The 15,851-nt window shown below is 52.1% G+C and overlaps 5 protein-coding genes across 5 annotated transcripts; 2 read left to right on the plus strand and 3 right to left on the minus strand.

Moving 5' to 3' along the window:
* Positions 1-24: 24 nt before the first annotated feature.
* GT037_011029 (uncharacterized protein) lies at positions 25-2,056 on the minus strand (the record flags this gene model as incomplete). Its single annotated transcript, XM_038936076.1, has 2 exons — positions 25-45; positions 122-2,056. The coding sequence occupies 2 exons, from the start codon at positions 2,054-2,056 to the stop codon at positions 25-27; spliced, it is 1,956 nt and encodes a 651-aa protein (XP_038781286.1).
* Positions 2,057-2,559: 503 nt separating this feature from the next.
* Positions 2,560-3,873, minus strand: GT037_011030 (uncharacterized protein; the record flags this gene model as incomplete). Its single annotated transcript, XM_038936077.1, has 2 exons — positions 2,560-3,800; positions 3,849-3,873. The coding sequence occupies 2 exons, from the start codon at positions 3,871-3,873 to the stop codon at positions 2,560-2,562; spliced, it is 1,266 nt and encodes a 421-aa protein (XP_038781287.1).
* Positions 3,874-5,557: 1,684 nt separating this feature from the next.
* Positions 5,558-7,165, plus strand: GT037_011031 (uncharacterized protein; the record flags this gene model as incomplete). The annotated part of the gene is made up of 2 exons (XM_038936078.1): positions 5,558-6,188; positions 6,243-7,165. 2 exons carry the CDS (start codon positions 5,558-5,560, stop codon positions 7,163-7,165), a joined length of 1,554 nt encoding a protein of 517 aa, XP_038781288.1.
* A 2,999-nt stretch (positions 7,166-10,164) lies between these two features.
* Positions 10,165-12,167, plus strand: GT037_011032 (clavaminate synthase-like protein; the record flags this gene model as incomplete). Its single annotated transcript, XM_038936079.1, has 3 exons — positions 10,165-10,247; positions 10,513-10,846; positions 11,295-12,167. The coding sequence occupies 3 exons, from the start codon at positions 10,165-10,167 to the stop codon at positions 12,165-12,167; spliced, it is 1,290 nt and encodes a 429-aa protein (XP_038781289.1).
* Positions 12,168-13,875: 1,708 nt separating this feature from the next.
* Positions 13,876-15,367, minus strand: GT037_011033 (uncharacterized protein; the record flags this gene model as incomplete). Its single annotated transcript, XM_038936080.1, has 2 exons — positions 13,876-14,606; positions 14,911-15,367. The coding sequence occupies 2 exons, from the start codon at positions 15,365-15,367 to the stop codon at positions 13,876-13,878; spliced, it is 1,188 nt and encodes a 395-aa protein (XP_038781290.1).
* Positions 15,368-15,851: the final 484 nt, after the last annotated feature.

Genomic DNA, 15,851 nt, shown 5'->3' on the forward strand with positions numbered 1-15,851 from the left:
AACTGACCCGACTATCTTGTCTCCTTAGCGGAGTGCTGTCTTGATCTAGCAACGACACAGTTGAGCTCATTACCTGATCATCCATAGCATGCGTCTTCTCGCCATCAAACCGGAAACTCACCATGATCTTACGGCTAGCAGCCGCCATCGTACTCGCTTCCATCAGCCCTTCCACCTGGTCGCCGCCCGTGTCTTTGTCAGAAGGCTGTATAGGCAAAGCTTTAGCATCTCGTGGCGCGATATCCTGACCGTAGAAAAGTAGTGGCAGGATACTTTCTTTCCAAATCGGTATGCTGTGCCGATGTTGCCAATTTGTGATGATCGTCCACATGGAAAGGATGAATGTGACCAAGGTGAGGCCGATGGGAAGAAGGAGCCACTCTGTACGCATCGAAACGCAGACTTTGGTTTCCCATGCTGTCCCCTGGACTAAGTCTGAGATTGAGAGCTCAGCTGTGGTACCTGCTGGGGCCGTGCTGCCGTATTGAAATCGAAATCTGTTGGTCATGGCATGTGCGATAGAATCGAAGATCTTCGTGACCGTTTTATGAGTTGTTTCATTCGAAGCCAGCGATCGGAGTATCGAACCCACACCTACATTAGACATGTAAGAGTCATAGTTCTCCCCATGAGAAACCTCATTTTTCATGCAAATCCGAAAATCGTCGCAGTAACCGTCGAAAATATCAACATTCATCACCGTGGCGATTGCTTTAACAAACTTCGCATCTTGCCGATAGATGCACTGGTTGGGCCAAGTGATGTTGATAGAGGTAGGTTTCTCTTTACCGAAGTCAAGCAGAGATAGATTCGTTGTCTTGATACCCTCAGGCAATTGATCCTCCATGTGGAAGGTACGTTCGCCTACTCGGCAGGGCGCCTTTATTGATGCATATCCGGATTCGTTGTTCGAATGAGCGTTGAAGATTTCGAGATCCCCCCCAAAGTTGAAATGAGCAGTATTGTTCTCATCCAAGTATGCACTGCGGCTGGCTGAATCGATGCGCATGATCTCAGACTGCGTTTCCTCCTCGTGCAACTGGTTGTCTTTAATTATGCTAGTGTACGTACGCATGCACGGATATAGACTGCAAACAGATGCAGTGATTGGGATGCTGACAGAAGTCAAGAGGGTTGCGTTGACATATGCCCATCTAGATGCCTCTCTGGCGCTATCTGTTAGTAAGCGTGTCATCCAAGTAAGGTCTGGGGTTGGCCTCATCATAGCCACAGAAGAGTTTCGAGAGTCTATTGAGAGATTGAACCCGTTAGGTAATGTGAGCGACTTCAACCAAGGATTGTCTGAAGTCGGTATTCCTGCTTGCGTCACGAGAGACGCCACATCCGTACATATGTTACACATTCCAACAGTCGAATGTGCAGTACGGTTATCGTCGTTGAAGGTTTTGTCCCGAGAGCATCCAGAAATTAGATCACCGAAAGTACAATTTCCCGTGGGACAGGTCATGTTGACCTGGTTCTCGATTCCGTTGGGTGATACGACACTCGATATGATTGCGGCAATGATTTCTGGCTGAGGGATACTCGTTTCTGGGAAGTCTATTCCACCTCCTGGTACCCAATGCGCGAAAGGAAGCGACGCGCTGATGTTCGAGCTAGGGAGCGAGCATGGTGCTATGCCGCTGGCCTGCTGGACGCAAGGCCCCACCAAGAATGACGTAAGTAATACAAGTGCCGCCATAAGTGTTATATGGTCCTTGGACAAAACAGTAGGTACTAGAAGCATCGCGCCATATGCTCCGCGGCTACCGTAATCGAATTGCTGTAGATCTGCTAATGGTCGGGGTTCTTTGACGCTGTACCAGTCCCATTTCCTTTGCGATATTATTTGAGCGACGATGATCACAAGTAGAGCTCGAAGGATCGTTAACAGAAGCGCAAGAAGAGCGTTGAGGTTTAAGTTGTTACCCCAGTTCGGTACCGGCTTGCCATTGTAGAATGCTAAAACGCCCGAAATCGAGGCTATGAGGACAATCGCAAGAGCAACAGTAAGAGTTTCCAGGGCCCAACTACGGAATATATGGTAAGACCGCATGATGTGGATAGGCAGAGGAATTAGCTAGGTAGGAAGTGGGGTCAGATAAATATGAACGGAAGGCGCAATGCCGCATTCAAAAACTGCGGGGATATCATTGATCTACTGCGAAAACACTATGTGAGCTGACGTTGTCTTCCATGTTTCGAAAGCTGAAGTGCAGGAAGCTGAGCTGCAGGAAGGCTGAACTGCAGGACGGCCGTGTTACACCACTTTCAGAAAAGCAAAGTCAGAAGCTCTCATTCGCTGTGTATTCTCGCCCCCATGGAGTACGAACCAACCACAAGTGTTTGCCGAAACGCTGCAAAGCGTTCTCTTAACAATAGAAGGCGACGGGGAATGTATGTCGGAACACCTCTTCCACGTTTACTTTCTCTTGTCTTGCAGTCGACTCATTACGTCTGGCATCTGCACTCTTATACTTGATCCCGTTCAAGGAGCGAACACACAGTCTAACCCCAAATCACTGTCGCAATTCTTATCTTGAGGACAATCATCTACGATTACGGCGCCAACTTTCTCATACCTGGCGGTGCTGGTGCCTTCCAATCACCATATAATCGCCACCTCAGCCGCGCCCAACGAAGTATAACGTTTGCATAATACAGACCTTCTGGCCGCATTTCTTGCTCTGACACAAACTTTTCAACAATCCAATCCAAACTAGCAGCCCTACTGTACCCCAGAACTCCTAACTCCTTCATGCTGAGCTTGCCATATCTGAAGTTTATCGTGGTCTTGTCTTCTTCAAAGACAGCGTGGAGAAGCTTGCAGTAACCGTCGATCCAGAAGTCGCAATAAGGATTCATCTGATTGGAAAGAGCTGTGGTGAAGTTTGTGCTCGTCTTTAGGGACTCGGAATGCTCTTCGATTGTCTCTTGCATGATGTCGGAGAGGAAGAGGAAGAGTTGTCGCTGTAGCTTTTCCATCGAGATTGTAGTGATTTGTTGGGGTGCGCCGGTACTTGGAGGGGGAGTGAGCGTCAAATGGATGACGGATTCGGGATGGAAGCGCGGAAAGATTAAATGATACATCAAATAATTGATGTTGACTCGGACAACCGAGAGAGCAATTACCTCTGCAGGCGCGATCTCCAGTATGATGGTTCGTGCGTTGTATCTGTTCAAGTGCTTGGCCACTCCATAGAGCCCTTCACTGTTGCCACGCATGGTCATGAAATTATTCAACTTCTCGAATTTTCCAAACTCTGTGATGGCTTGATCGCTAGTCATCTTCAATGTGATGTTGTTCAAGCGCATTGCAACTCTCGATAGATCGTACGCGTCGAGCAAGCGTGCCTGGAAGAGACCGAAGTCGAAACCATGCATAATGTGCGTAGTCAAGTCAATGGTAATTCCATCTGGGTTGTGCAGCAGCATTCCTACGATGCGCTCTCGCACGTCTTCTGGTAGAATTTCGAACGAGTGGCGCTTCTTCTGCGCCTTCCATTGGACTGTTCTGCCTTCGTCTGATGCACAAAACGGCCAGAATACCCCTCCTCCAAGATTCATACGTATACAACCCTGTCTCACTCGACCCGAACTCAACTCAACGTTGACCGAATGCATGAAGCGACGGGAAAAGCGATACTTTCGGAGGTCGAGGACGTCTTGTACGGCAAGAGTTGTAAGCAAGTTGTTGAGTAGAATCGCTCCGTCAGTGGCCGCCTCCCTGTGGATCTCCTGACCGTCCAGTGTTCTGCCAGTGTTCTCGAATTTGATGACCTTGCTGAGATCGGGATGTTCTCATACAATACGTAATACAGGCAGCAAATCAATCATGTCGTAATCACCGTGGCATCCGTACCACGCACACATGGCGTCGACATCAATGACGACTTTCGTGAGACGAAAGATTTGTGGTCCAATAATTGTCAGCCATTGACCAGCGTAGTTGACCTGGAGATATTCTTGGTGCTTGTGATTCGTGCCAATGCGGTAGTCGTGGCGTGTTAAAATCCTGGAGAAGACAAACGTGTTTCCGCCGTACAGGATCCCAGAGGCTTCCTGATATACTTGGCGACAGGATAACAAGAGACCGAGTCCCTGGTGCAAGTCCGGCCAAAACTCTTCGTCAGTTCCAATTTCAGCCTCATATGCGTCATAGTATTGCTGTAGACCAGTGTGGTAATCCTCCAGGTCCCGACATGGCAGATGGAAAGCATCCGCATTATGGAGTAGAACTGAATCCTCGCGTTTGAACAGGTATCCGTACACCTTATTGCGAATCTCCGGGGGGTAGTGTAGTGGGAAACGACACCTCGAATGGGTGAGTAGGAGAAGACCGAGCTTGAATTTGCATAGCTTTGAAATTGATCGATTGATTGCAGTGTTAAAAGTACGATCGGTGGGTCGAGCAGCAATGGAAAGTTGATAGGTGAGGCCTGATATACTACATAGGCAGGAACGAGCGCACGGACGGAGAGAGTGTGTGAATCCGCTCCCGAGATTGTGAACGATGACCAGCACTCGCTGCCTATAGTGTGACTGAAGCTCAAGTCCACTATCACGCAAGTGAGCCGATCCTCGAGCGACTTCACAGGAAAACTTACTCACCGCGTCGTTACGCCTATCGCGTCTCGACACCCACAGCAGTGTCTGCGCGTCGAGTCTCTAGCCTATTCTCTGTCACGTACGCGAACCACGGTAATGATGCTGGTGTCGCGCAGTTTACAGTCGCAAGCGATGCATCCTGTGGTTGCTGATATAGCTGTCCTCCTCTTGAAGCAGCCAATAAATCTCTTTAGGCAACAGATCTTCGTGTTTGTCCAGCATCGTACCTATAAATTGCCTTACAAACGCATTCCCAATACGTGATCTAGGGTGTAAAGTGCGACGAAAGTAAAGCAGAGGTTGGAGCTCCACGAGATAGGTGTGGGGATACAAAGCAGAAGCTAGGTGGAGCTAACCGCGATAGCTAGATGACGAAAGCTGCTGACGCCGTCATTGTAGAAAGAATAATAGCTTTACCAAACACTACGCGATGGATCCATGGGATTATCGAGAAGAAGTGCCAAACCCACGACAAGACCTCGGATGACGCGTTCGGAGGCGCATACAAGCACCAGATCTTCAGCACGAGGCCAGCGTCGTTCGCACATGTCGAGTGACTAGCATGTGAAGGGGCAAAGATGGTACGCGAATGGCGCGAAAGCGGAGAAAGGACCGTATGTATCTTCACACGCGCAACGTAGATTTGATTCTGGGTGGCGCAGTTGCACAGCCACATGGTCCATGATTCGCCATGCTCTAGAGCTCTCCGTGGGCTATGCGACAGGCATCCTGACGTAACCTGCAAGCGCCGAAACTCGAGCAGGTTGCAGATGGGCAGTCGACTCCCTGTCGCTTGCATTCCATAAAAAGGTCGCTGCTTCTGCACTGGCACACCAAAATAGAAGATACCCCTCCTGCTTATACCCCTCGAGAGACGCCTAATTGCTCCTCTGTCTTTGTCCCCACCCACCTACCAAGCTCGATACCCCGCGAGACACGTATCGCAAGCATGAGCGGCCATGGAGATCCTCGATTGCTCTACACGGTCGGAGGCATCAAGGCCTACCACATCCAACAGGGAGAAGAGAGCCCCCTCACACCCTCAGGGCCGCAGACGCTCTCGCTGCTAATGGTCCCTACCAACTCGCCCTTTGCAGATCTCAGCAACACGCGCGGCCAGAACGAAGCGCCCGAAGAAGACTTCTACCTGCACCTGAACCTGCCTCCTGAGCTCGACCTCCCACTCCCCGCGACGACGCAGATCTACCACCAACCGCCGCGCAGCTACCTGATACCGCGATGGGACTTGGGCCCAGAGAGCGGCGCCTTCACACGGATTGAGTTCCCGCCAATTGGCAAGGGCTCGACTTCGGTCACGCAGGAGGACGTCGACACCTTCGAGACTATCTTGGCGCAGTGCACAGCCTTCCTCGAGCGTGCGCAGGCTCCCCAGCACGAGAAGGGCAAGGGTGACGTCAAGGCATACAACCCTCAGGACTACCGACCAGGCGAGGGTTACGTAGGCAGCGGCAACAATGGCGAGGTCGTCCTGGTCGACGAGGAGAATGGTAGCGTCGTCGGTGAGCTGGCTGAGGGTGCCATGATCCACGCCGACCCAGCACTGAAGCAGGGCTCCAAGAGTATGTTGTTTGACCCTTTTTTCGCGCGTACGCATATCGCTCATGCTAACACAGGCAAAGATCCCGTTGAAATCGTCGTCTCCCCAGACGGCAAGCGCATCGAAATCCGCCCGCTCGAAGAAGACTACCTCGACATGGCCCGCCATCCCGCCTACAAAGACTCCGGCCTTGTACAAAACGCCGCTGCAGCATCTCGCCTTGTCGTCACTGGCTCCAGCTACATCAGTAACATGATGGTGTCTGGTGCGGAGAACTTTATCAACAAGACCAAGCCTAACGAGAAGCCCATGGTCTTCAAGCCCGCGACCCACGAGCGCGTCCGCAAGATCAACACTCTCACGACCGGTGTCGCTGGCTACTCGGCCAAGACTGTAGGCCAGCTCACAAAGTACGCTCAGAACGCTGCGGCGGGAATGGCAGGCCACAAGAAGACGCACGCCAAGAGCGTGAACCCAGATGGCACACCAAACGCAAACTACAAACCCGGACTGCTGAACAAGAGCTTGATCGCCTTCTCCACAGTCGCAGACGGCATCTCGCACTCTGGCAAGCAGCTCTTGACAAGCAGTGGTGCAGCCGCCTCTGCAGCTGTCGGTCACAAATACGGCGCCGAAGCAGGACAAATCACGACCAACCTCGCTGGCGGCGTCAAGAACGTCGGCCTGGTGTACATTGATGTAACTGGCGTGAGCAGGAAAGCCATTATCAAGTCTGTAGCCAAGGGCATGGTTGTCGGTAAAGTCAAGGACAAGAAGGGTAATGAGCAGACTGTGCTTGTTGGTGGAGGCGATGGCGGCACTGTCACGCCAGGCGACTTGAACATGGGCGTATCGAACAATAATGCTCCTCCCAACCAGACTGGTAGCGCAGCGCCTGGTGGTCAGGTGAGCTTTGGGGGCCCGCCGCCTAGCTATCGGACGGGTGTTGGTGAGAGTCTCGAGGGACAGCCGGCATACTATCCGCAAGAGAAGAGGTAGGGTTTGAAATCATGGCTTTATGATGGTATGAGGTATGAGATCATGACACGGGGCGACTGACATCGCGCGTGTAGAGCATGCAGTGGTACTTTTCTTTCCTAGTCTGTCGTGCGCTGTCGACTGTTTCTAGCGATGTACACTTCCAATGACGATTGTTTGCAAAACCATGACATTCTCTCCCGCTTCTTCTCCTCCATTTCGACTAACTCTCTCACGACTCGCTCCATTGCTGTCCCGCGCCGAGAAACCCTCCGAGCTCTCCAGTCGAAATTGCATTGCTACACCAGCGGCAACCTCGGCTGAACAATAACGCGAACGAACCGTCGGCCGTCAAAGACTAATAACTAATATCAATTCAAAGACGGGAAGTAGCTTCAACGCCTCAAGCTACCAAGACTGCAATCTCGTTCTCAACAGCGTCAAAGCGCCCTTTTTACGAAGTCAACTCTGACTCCTCCTGGACGCCCGCGGGAAGCATGTGTTCCGGCGTTTCCCGGTAAAACCCAGGCACGGAAGGGCGATGAAAGGGTCAAGCAGTTTTGGGAAAGGAGAAAGCATGGGGAAAGAGCGTGTAAGCAAGTATATGGTCTCCAATTGAGCAAAGTAGTCCAGGTCTGGTAAAGCTCCTGCCCCCTCCCCCTTCTCTTCGAGAAGAGAAGAAAAAAAAAAGGGTGGACATGGGCGGGCATGACTGTGACGAAGGGGGCCGGGGCGAGTGCTGTACTGTTGTCTATAGTAAGGGAGGGTATTGGTAAGTGGGGAGGAGGCGCGCTGTTAAGGCCTGGGGATAGCGAATATAAGCGGATGATCCCGTCGGATGCTGTATATGATCGTTTGGACTATTGATTCTGGGAGTTACCATGTGTCAAATGTGGGCTGTTGTTGCTATATGGCGTGTAGAAAGTTGTATATGTGATCGGAAGATGCCGAAGTGATGGGTTGGAGGGTATACTATAGGCAGATATGGTGCAGATATTGTGACAGATGGGGGCGTGGCGATCATAACGCATCATATCAGTTATTTTCCGGTGGTCTATCGCCTTCTGATCATCGTGAACAGAGGCTGTCGTGTCGATGGTTGGTGGGCGGTGCTCACGACGCTGCACATCACTTATATTCCGGTGGATTATGATGTGATGGCAGCTGGTATGATACACATATTACTTGACGGGTTGATATCAGACTTTCGAACATGGTAGGTGGCTGTAGGCGTCTGAGTCGTATTGCTCGCCGTCCACTCCTCTAGGGGGTAACGACGAGTATCATGATCTACCGCATTCACTGAGTCGCCAGTCTGCACAGGAAACTCACCGCTGTCTATATGACACGCTATGTATGCTATATGATGTTTGGCTGCCGAAGAGATGCGACTCATACGTGCCTGTCAACACCTGCAGTGTCATGTTTCAAATTATATAGAGTCCGTGCTCCCCTCGACTAGCTTACCTTGACTCAACTCCTCTTAAACATACTCACTGACATGCATATTGCCCAGGCAGGTTTGTAGGGGTAATTTGGGGCGTTCGAGATGCTAATTCTCCGATGCAATGCCGTTGAATGATCTGCGACACATGTATTCTAGGTCGTGTGGGCAAAGTAACGGCAATGCGCGTGGTCTTGGCGACGGTTCGGGGCTGTAGGCGTATGTGGGTTAGGATGGACATGAGAGTGGGATGGTTGACCGATCGTGGAAATTGCAAAGGTTGGGGTGACGTAGGCTATGTTGTGACTGTTTTGTTTTCTCTGGACTGCTTCCTTTTTCATGAGTGTGTACTGGTGGTTGCGTATGGCGTACGTGGCGGGTGGGGGAAGACGGAACGGTGGGTGTGAGTGTGTCGAAATTGTTGTTTCATGGTGGCGGACGGTACAGGCCAGGTAGGTAGCCTAAACATGAGGGAAGAAAGAAGTATAGAGCTGGAAGGCGGCCGGTAGGCACAACATTGTTTTTCTTTCCTCTTTGTATGAAGGTGTACGACACAATATTAGTTTTCTCGTATCCCGTATCCGCCATCCTGGATCCTGCTGTGACTTGAACGTTGCTCGTGGAGGCTGCCTTCCCTTGCAGACCGATAAACAGCAGCCGCGGCTACCCACTTTACTGTACTGCCTACATCAGGAACACCGATATGTACCAAACGTATGCACAATGGATAGAGCTACTGAGAAAAGCATACAGAAGCACAATCGCAGTTTCCACCCGGCCCTACATCCGACGTTTATCGCCCACGCGACATCACCCGTAGTCGCTGTCGTCGTCATCGTCATACACACTACGTAGCACATGACCCTCTAACCGCCTTCGCTACACCTGCATACCAGCCTCATTTTTCCACCGCTGATCGTGCATATCGCCGCACCGCGCATGCGACATTCGTCACACGTACATATGCTGCCCTGCCCAACGAGTGCAGTCCACGATCGAACAGTCGAGTAAGCATCGTACGTGTAAGTGAAGTTCGACAAGCGCTGTATGCGATGATTCTGTTCGCGGATATCATCGCGTGATGCTGAGGGTTGCATATGATGATAGATAAATGAGCACGTGGAGGGTAATTGGTGGTCGAACAACGCCGGCCATTTGGCCGAAAGGGTCTCTGTGGAGATGCTTCTCCACGGCGGGCTGCGATGCGATGCCTCGATCGTTGTAGATAACTGGGGAAACCGCGGTCGAGTGGAGCAAAAGCGAGCTACTCATCCAGCAAGCCAGCAAGCAAGTCATCCCGCTGCCCAACGGACGGCAGCGAAAACAAACGGGTTCAGGTTTCTTATTTCAGCTCCGTGTGTGAGGCGTGTGGGCACGAGGCGACAGGGCGCGCCGTTGTTCGGGAAGTGTACGTCAGTTTGTATATAAGAGAAGCAAACATCGTGGTGTTTCCTTTTCCTCACTCCGTATCAAGTTACCTCGAAGAAACAAGAATACCTACTTTCTACCAATCGCAACACTTCTTCCACATCCACACATTCCTCTTCGAGACAAAGATCCACTTCAAATCACAGTCATGATCTTTGAAGCCCTCAGTATACTCGTCATCGGCGGCTTGAAGCTCACAGCTGTTGGTCTGGCGTTCAAATGGATGGCTCGGTACTAGGGCGCACACGTCTTTACACTCTCTTCTGCCGAACAAACATGGAGGCGGGAAGTGAAGCGAGTAGTTTTGGCCGCTACAGGGAACCAGTTCCCGCGGCCAGTCAGAAGGACAGGAGTTGCTTGGTGTGATTGCCCCGCTGTATGGTGTGAGGCGGGGTAGTTCGATAGACCACAAGGCAGGAGAGCGACAACGGAACAGGGCCGCGATTTACATCCCACAGACAACAACAACATCATCAGCAACGTTGCGCTTTATCAGAGGCACGCATCACGTATCGGCGGCACGCATCACCGCTTCGACTGGCCTCTCAACATACACCGCAAGCATGGCAGATGTCCCACAGACCTTCACGACCCTACCCATACTCCCGCTCAGTGCAGCCCTGGACCCCGCTACGAAACCTCAGTTTCTGGAAGACTTGCGCTCCGCTTTGTTGAACGTGGGATTCTTGTACCTAAGCGAAACGGGTCTGCCCGGGCAGTTGATTCAAGATGTGATCAAGGAGTGCGGGCGATTCTTCGAGGAATTGCCGACACAAGAGAAGGAGAGGATAGAAATGAAGAACGAGAAGAGTTTCTTGGGCTGGAGTAGGGTGAGTTTGTGATTCATTCGAGTCTGTTCATGTTTCAAGTCCTGGGCGGTGGATGTGCAGAAGAAGGCCGTAATGTGCAGATATGACGATGGTCTTATTAGAAGCTATCGCTATGCTACGCTATGCATGGTATAAAAGGAAATCGATCTATGAAACTATGATACAAGAACGGAAGAAGCAGGAAAGCGACAAACAAGAACCGGCCGTAATTCCGTAACGCGTATGCACAATAAACCTCCAATGCCCTCAAAGTAACGCCAGTTGCAAAAGATCAAAATCACCCGGGTATATCCCAAATACACGACGCCAACAATATGTACTCGAAGGCCGTAAACTTGCGCTCGCTCTCCCCTGCCATTACCTGTCCTTCTCTTCCTCTTGCTCAAACAAAAACTTTTCTTTTTTGTTCCGACTCGTCGTAATGCATGCTGACAACATTCGTTCGTAGCTCGACAACGAGACCACGGCATTCAATCCAGACCACAGAGAACAGCTCGATCTTTCGACTCCACATCCCATACCAGGATCCGACGCCCCACTGTACCACAATCTTCTCGCACCAAACCAATGGCCTTCGCCAGAGTATCTACCGTCTTTTCGACCAGTGTATGAGGACTACATACGCCGCATGTCGCACATTTCCACGCTCTTCACATCGTTGATAGCGGAAGCTATTGGACTTCCCTCTACTGCATTTGAGAAATTCTTCGATCGCGACCAGCAGCACAAGCTGAAGATAGTCAAGTACCCGGAGGTCGATGTACCAGATCTGCCAGCTGAAGCGAGCGAGATGGATCGCAAGAAGTGGGAGATCAAGCGCCAGGGCGTAGGTCCGCATAAAGATAGTATGCTGACGAGCTACTTATTGCAAGCTTCCAATCAACTTGGTCTGCAAGCGCAAAACGCAAAGGGTGAATGGATAGACTGCAAACCGATACCTGGCACTCTTGTCGTGGCAATCGGCCAAGGTATGGAGGCTCTGACGGATGGTGTCTGCGCATCAACCACGCATCGTGTCCTCAGTCCACGCAAAGGCGAAGGCGCGCGCTACTCCGTGCCCTTCTTCCAAGGCGTGAGCTACGACGCCCAATTCGAAGCAATGGACGTCCCTGAAGAAGTACTAAAGCTCAGGGACCAGGCGAGGAAGCAGCGCAAAGACGACGTCGAGTTTACGTTTGTCAAAGGCAGATGGGGACATCTCGGCGAGGCAACGCTGATGAACAGGATCAAGAGTCATCCTGACGTTGGCGAACGATGGTATCCCAGAGAGCTACAGCTGATACGCGCGCAACAGGCAGCCGCAGCAAAAGCATCATCATGAAGAGCGATCGCGACTAGGAGGGGCCTGTAGTCGTAGTGTACATGAACCATTGATGTCTTGTCAAGTCTTGTCCAGCGACCCCGGGTCAGTGTGTACCATCCGTTCCGTAAGCGTTCATGCGGTGTGACAAACATGCACACAAACCACCGTGATCAAGGATCAAGGTACAATGCGGTGAGCAGAAGTCCACTTCGTATGGTTGCGTATCGGCAACGCTTCCCTATGCAGACGCAAGCGAGCGCAGGCGCCGTACTGCGAGAAGCTGCAGTTGCGATTGGGCGCAAGTGCGCCCGAACGCATGTGTCCCATGTGTTCGGATCCGCGGGACGCCACGCAAAGACTCCACACCTTAAGCTTGGCAACGAAAGGCTCCGCAGGGTGGGCAGAAAAAAGGCACGCCGAAATTCTGCTGGCCACGCTCTTTCGGCGTTACGGCGCTTCTATGCCCATCGGAAGAGCATATCCGACGGAAGGTACAGTAGGGCCGGCGATAATCCACAATAGTAGGAACTTTCACGACGACCCGATGCTGCATGCGTGACCAGACACCGGTGTAGCGCAGTGTAGCTCGTAGATAGCTCGTAAAGTGTATTTGGCATACCATGTTTCAGCTTCGGTGGAGGCTTGATCGCGCGAGGAAATTTTAGCAGACTTTCTGGAAGCTAGCCCCACATACGCCATGCATGTTCCCCTTGCGCAAGTTACCAAAGACAAATACCATGACGGACAGCGGCGGATGTATTCGTGTGTGTGGTGGGATGGGCGAATCGAACGGATGCTCGGATGTCGGGCTATCTCGGTTGCATTGCTGCTTCAGGAACGGGTTTGCAGCGCACCATCGAAGCAGCCCATCGGACTAGCTAAGGGGGAAGCGAAGGAAGCGACTTGGAAGCCCAAAACGCCGCTCACAAATCTCGCGACAAGGCCCCCGGTCAGGCGCGCAGAAAACGGAGGATCCACGGAATGTTCCATTTGCTCATTTCCCAGTCTTCTTTCGCCTTCCACCAAATCCATCATCATCAGATCCACCTCTTCACCGTCCATCGTGGTGCTAGTTCTCCCGAGGGAAAACACACTAAGATGTAGCGTCCCAAGGCGGGTCTGTCTGCAAAGACGGGCGACTGCAATCTTGATGTGATTCCACATACCGCGTGTGGGGCTTTCCGTGCTGATGTTTCATCGTGCTTCATGCGATCGTGGGGGCACTGTGTGTCCATCCAAAAAAAAAATGTGACGCGAAATTGTCCGACGCTGGGGCGTTTTTGGAAACGGGTGACCAACGATGCGGTGAACGTATGGACACGGCTGGTAATGCAATTGTTGCTAGCGTGCATACCCAAAGGGATCAAGGCATGGTCGTCCCTATCAATTCCCGCGAGATCGCGTCTTGCCGTCATCGACAGAATCGAGCAGCGGCGCGAGATACCACATTCGGAAGGGCCCTTGCGGAACAATTGTGTTATATCGCCGAAGAATACAGCCTATCGAGACCGTGCCGCGCAGTGCCGCGTGTCGCTGGCAATTATGTCCCGTCTCGAGGAAGATTGCAGACTGGACGATGGGCTTGTTCTAGGGTGCTTCGCGCGTCTAGTAGATTGCTGGAAATGGTCGTTCTGGTAATTCGAAGGATCGTCTCCCTGGTACCCCTGCCAACGGTCTGCAGCCACGAAGGATTTGCGAACATGTTTGGGACGAGTCGTGCTCATCCTCAATGCTCAACCTTCATGTTGGACTGATACGGCTGGTAGATGATGTGCTGGCCTTGCTCGTTCATCATCTGAGGCTGGCCGTGCTGGGCATGCATCATGGGCATCTCGCTACCGTGACTCACTTGAGGTGGGTAGCCTTGCTGAGGACCAACTGGGTAGGAGCCGTAGGGTGCAGACGTGTGATGCTGCTGGTGCTGAGGCGGACCCTGGCCTTGAACGGGCTGGTGATGCATAGGAACGCTCATGTGCCGTTGGTATTCCGAGGCATGAGGCGAAGGATGCGAAGTGGGCGTTCCGTATCCGGACATTGGCATAGGCTGTGAGGTGACCATGGAAGCATTCTCAAGCGGGTAAGACATGGCTCGCGCGTTGCTCTCCATGACATATGGACTGGGGTATGACATGTTTGATTGCTCGACCGCATGGACTGACGCATCCTGCACTGGCATGGAAACTTGATGGTGCTGCTGCTGTTGCTGCGGGTGGCCAGCATGAGGACTCCAGCGAACTCCTTCGTGCTGTGGCGCTTGAACTTCACCCATGGCAGGTGGCGTATCAACATGGGGCGAGGAGACGTGATGGGCGTACGTATGCTGCGACTGCCAATGTCCAGGTTGCGACACAGGCGTTGCTATTTCGGGCACTGAATGTGCGCTTCTCGCAGTTCCAGTAGACATTCTCCGAGGTTGGCTAAGCATATGAACCCGGTCACTCGGTGACGGTGCGCCTGCTGTAGTGATGTCAGCCTCAATGCATTGATATCACGTCAACTGCAGAAGAAAGTCGCCGTTCTCGTCTCGCTTGGGCTGTAAAAGGAAACCAACGTTACAGATACTGCACGTCGCTCAATCGAGCCGCAGACTCGGAAAGCGGGAGACAAGGCAAAAGAAAGATGTGACTTATTGCGAAAAGAGGGTCGGCTGCACCAAAACGGTCGCGGCCCGAGACACCAAAAAGCAACAACAACGCCCAGCGAGCTTGTGAGTCGAACAATTGGACAGTGCTTTTGCAGGAATGAAATCAATATTACATACCTGCTCCTGATTCTGGGACTCCCAGTGCCGACACGGCATGTGATAGACGAGCGCGGAGGACAGAGTTCTCTTGCTCGAGCTCCTCGTTTCTTCTGATGAGGTCCATCATCTTGGTCGACGAATTGTTTTCCAATTGCGCAGTGAGATCACGAACTTGGCGCTCAAGTGTGTCGATGTGATCCTTCGTTCTTTGACGAATCGCTCGCTGTGCTTCTCGGTCATTGGCTCTCTTTCGCTCCAGTTGAGCGGCGGTGAGAGTAGTGACGCTGCGGGTACCAGCTCTCGATGGTCGCTTCTTCGCACCAGGAGTGAGCTGTCTTGCTTCTGAGCCAGAAGAATGGCCCTCGTAAGGCGGCGACCTCTTCTGCTGATCCATGTGAGGCGAGTGGTAGCTGGAGGTACTCATGAAGTCACTCCTGTAGGCGATAGGGTCTCGGTAGTGGAGAATTGAAGTCATCGAGGATCCGCGAGAGGCGGTGAGAGTATATGCGATGTCGACGTTGCTATGTCAGCGTGGCCCAAACGAATGCGGTCCAAGCGTTTGGCAATATCAAGTACTGTCTCTGCGGGCGAAGGGTGCTCCCGAGGGGAAAATGACGAGGGGTTGAGGATGGCTGTGTGCCGTGTTCCAGATACTGAGGAAGGAATGATGTCAGTGGAAGACAAATATTATAAACGAAGTCAGGGACAGCAAGACTAAGAGGGCGAAGCAAAACTGGTAGAGAGACAGAATTAATGGTAGCAAGACATGGCTGGCATGAGCCTATAACCTGCTATCAGGTCTGATGGATAGCGTCTTTCGGGCCCCATGCTCGGCCCTAGACTAGTGTTGGCATCCTAATCCTGACCCCTGGTGGGTAGCCACACAACGTGGGTTCTGGGGAAATCGTTTCACTTTAGCTTCTACATTAGCACGAGGCTTGGATGCAGTGCAGCGTAGC

This window comes from Alternaria burnsii, assembly GCF_013036055.1.
Source record: "Alternaria burnsii strain CBS107.38 chromosome Unknown 694, whole genome shotgun sequence".
Taxonomy (NCBI): Eukaryota; Fungi; Ascomycota; class Dothideomycetes; order Pleosporales; family Pleosporaceae; genus Alternaria; species Alternaria burnsii.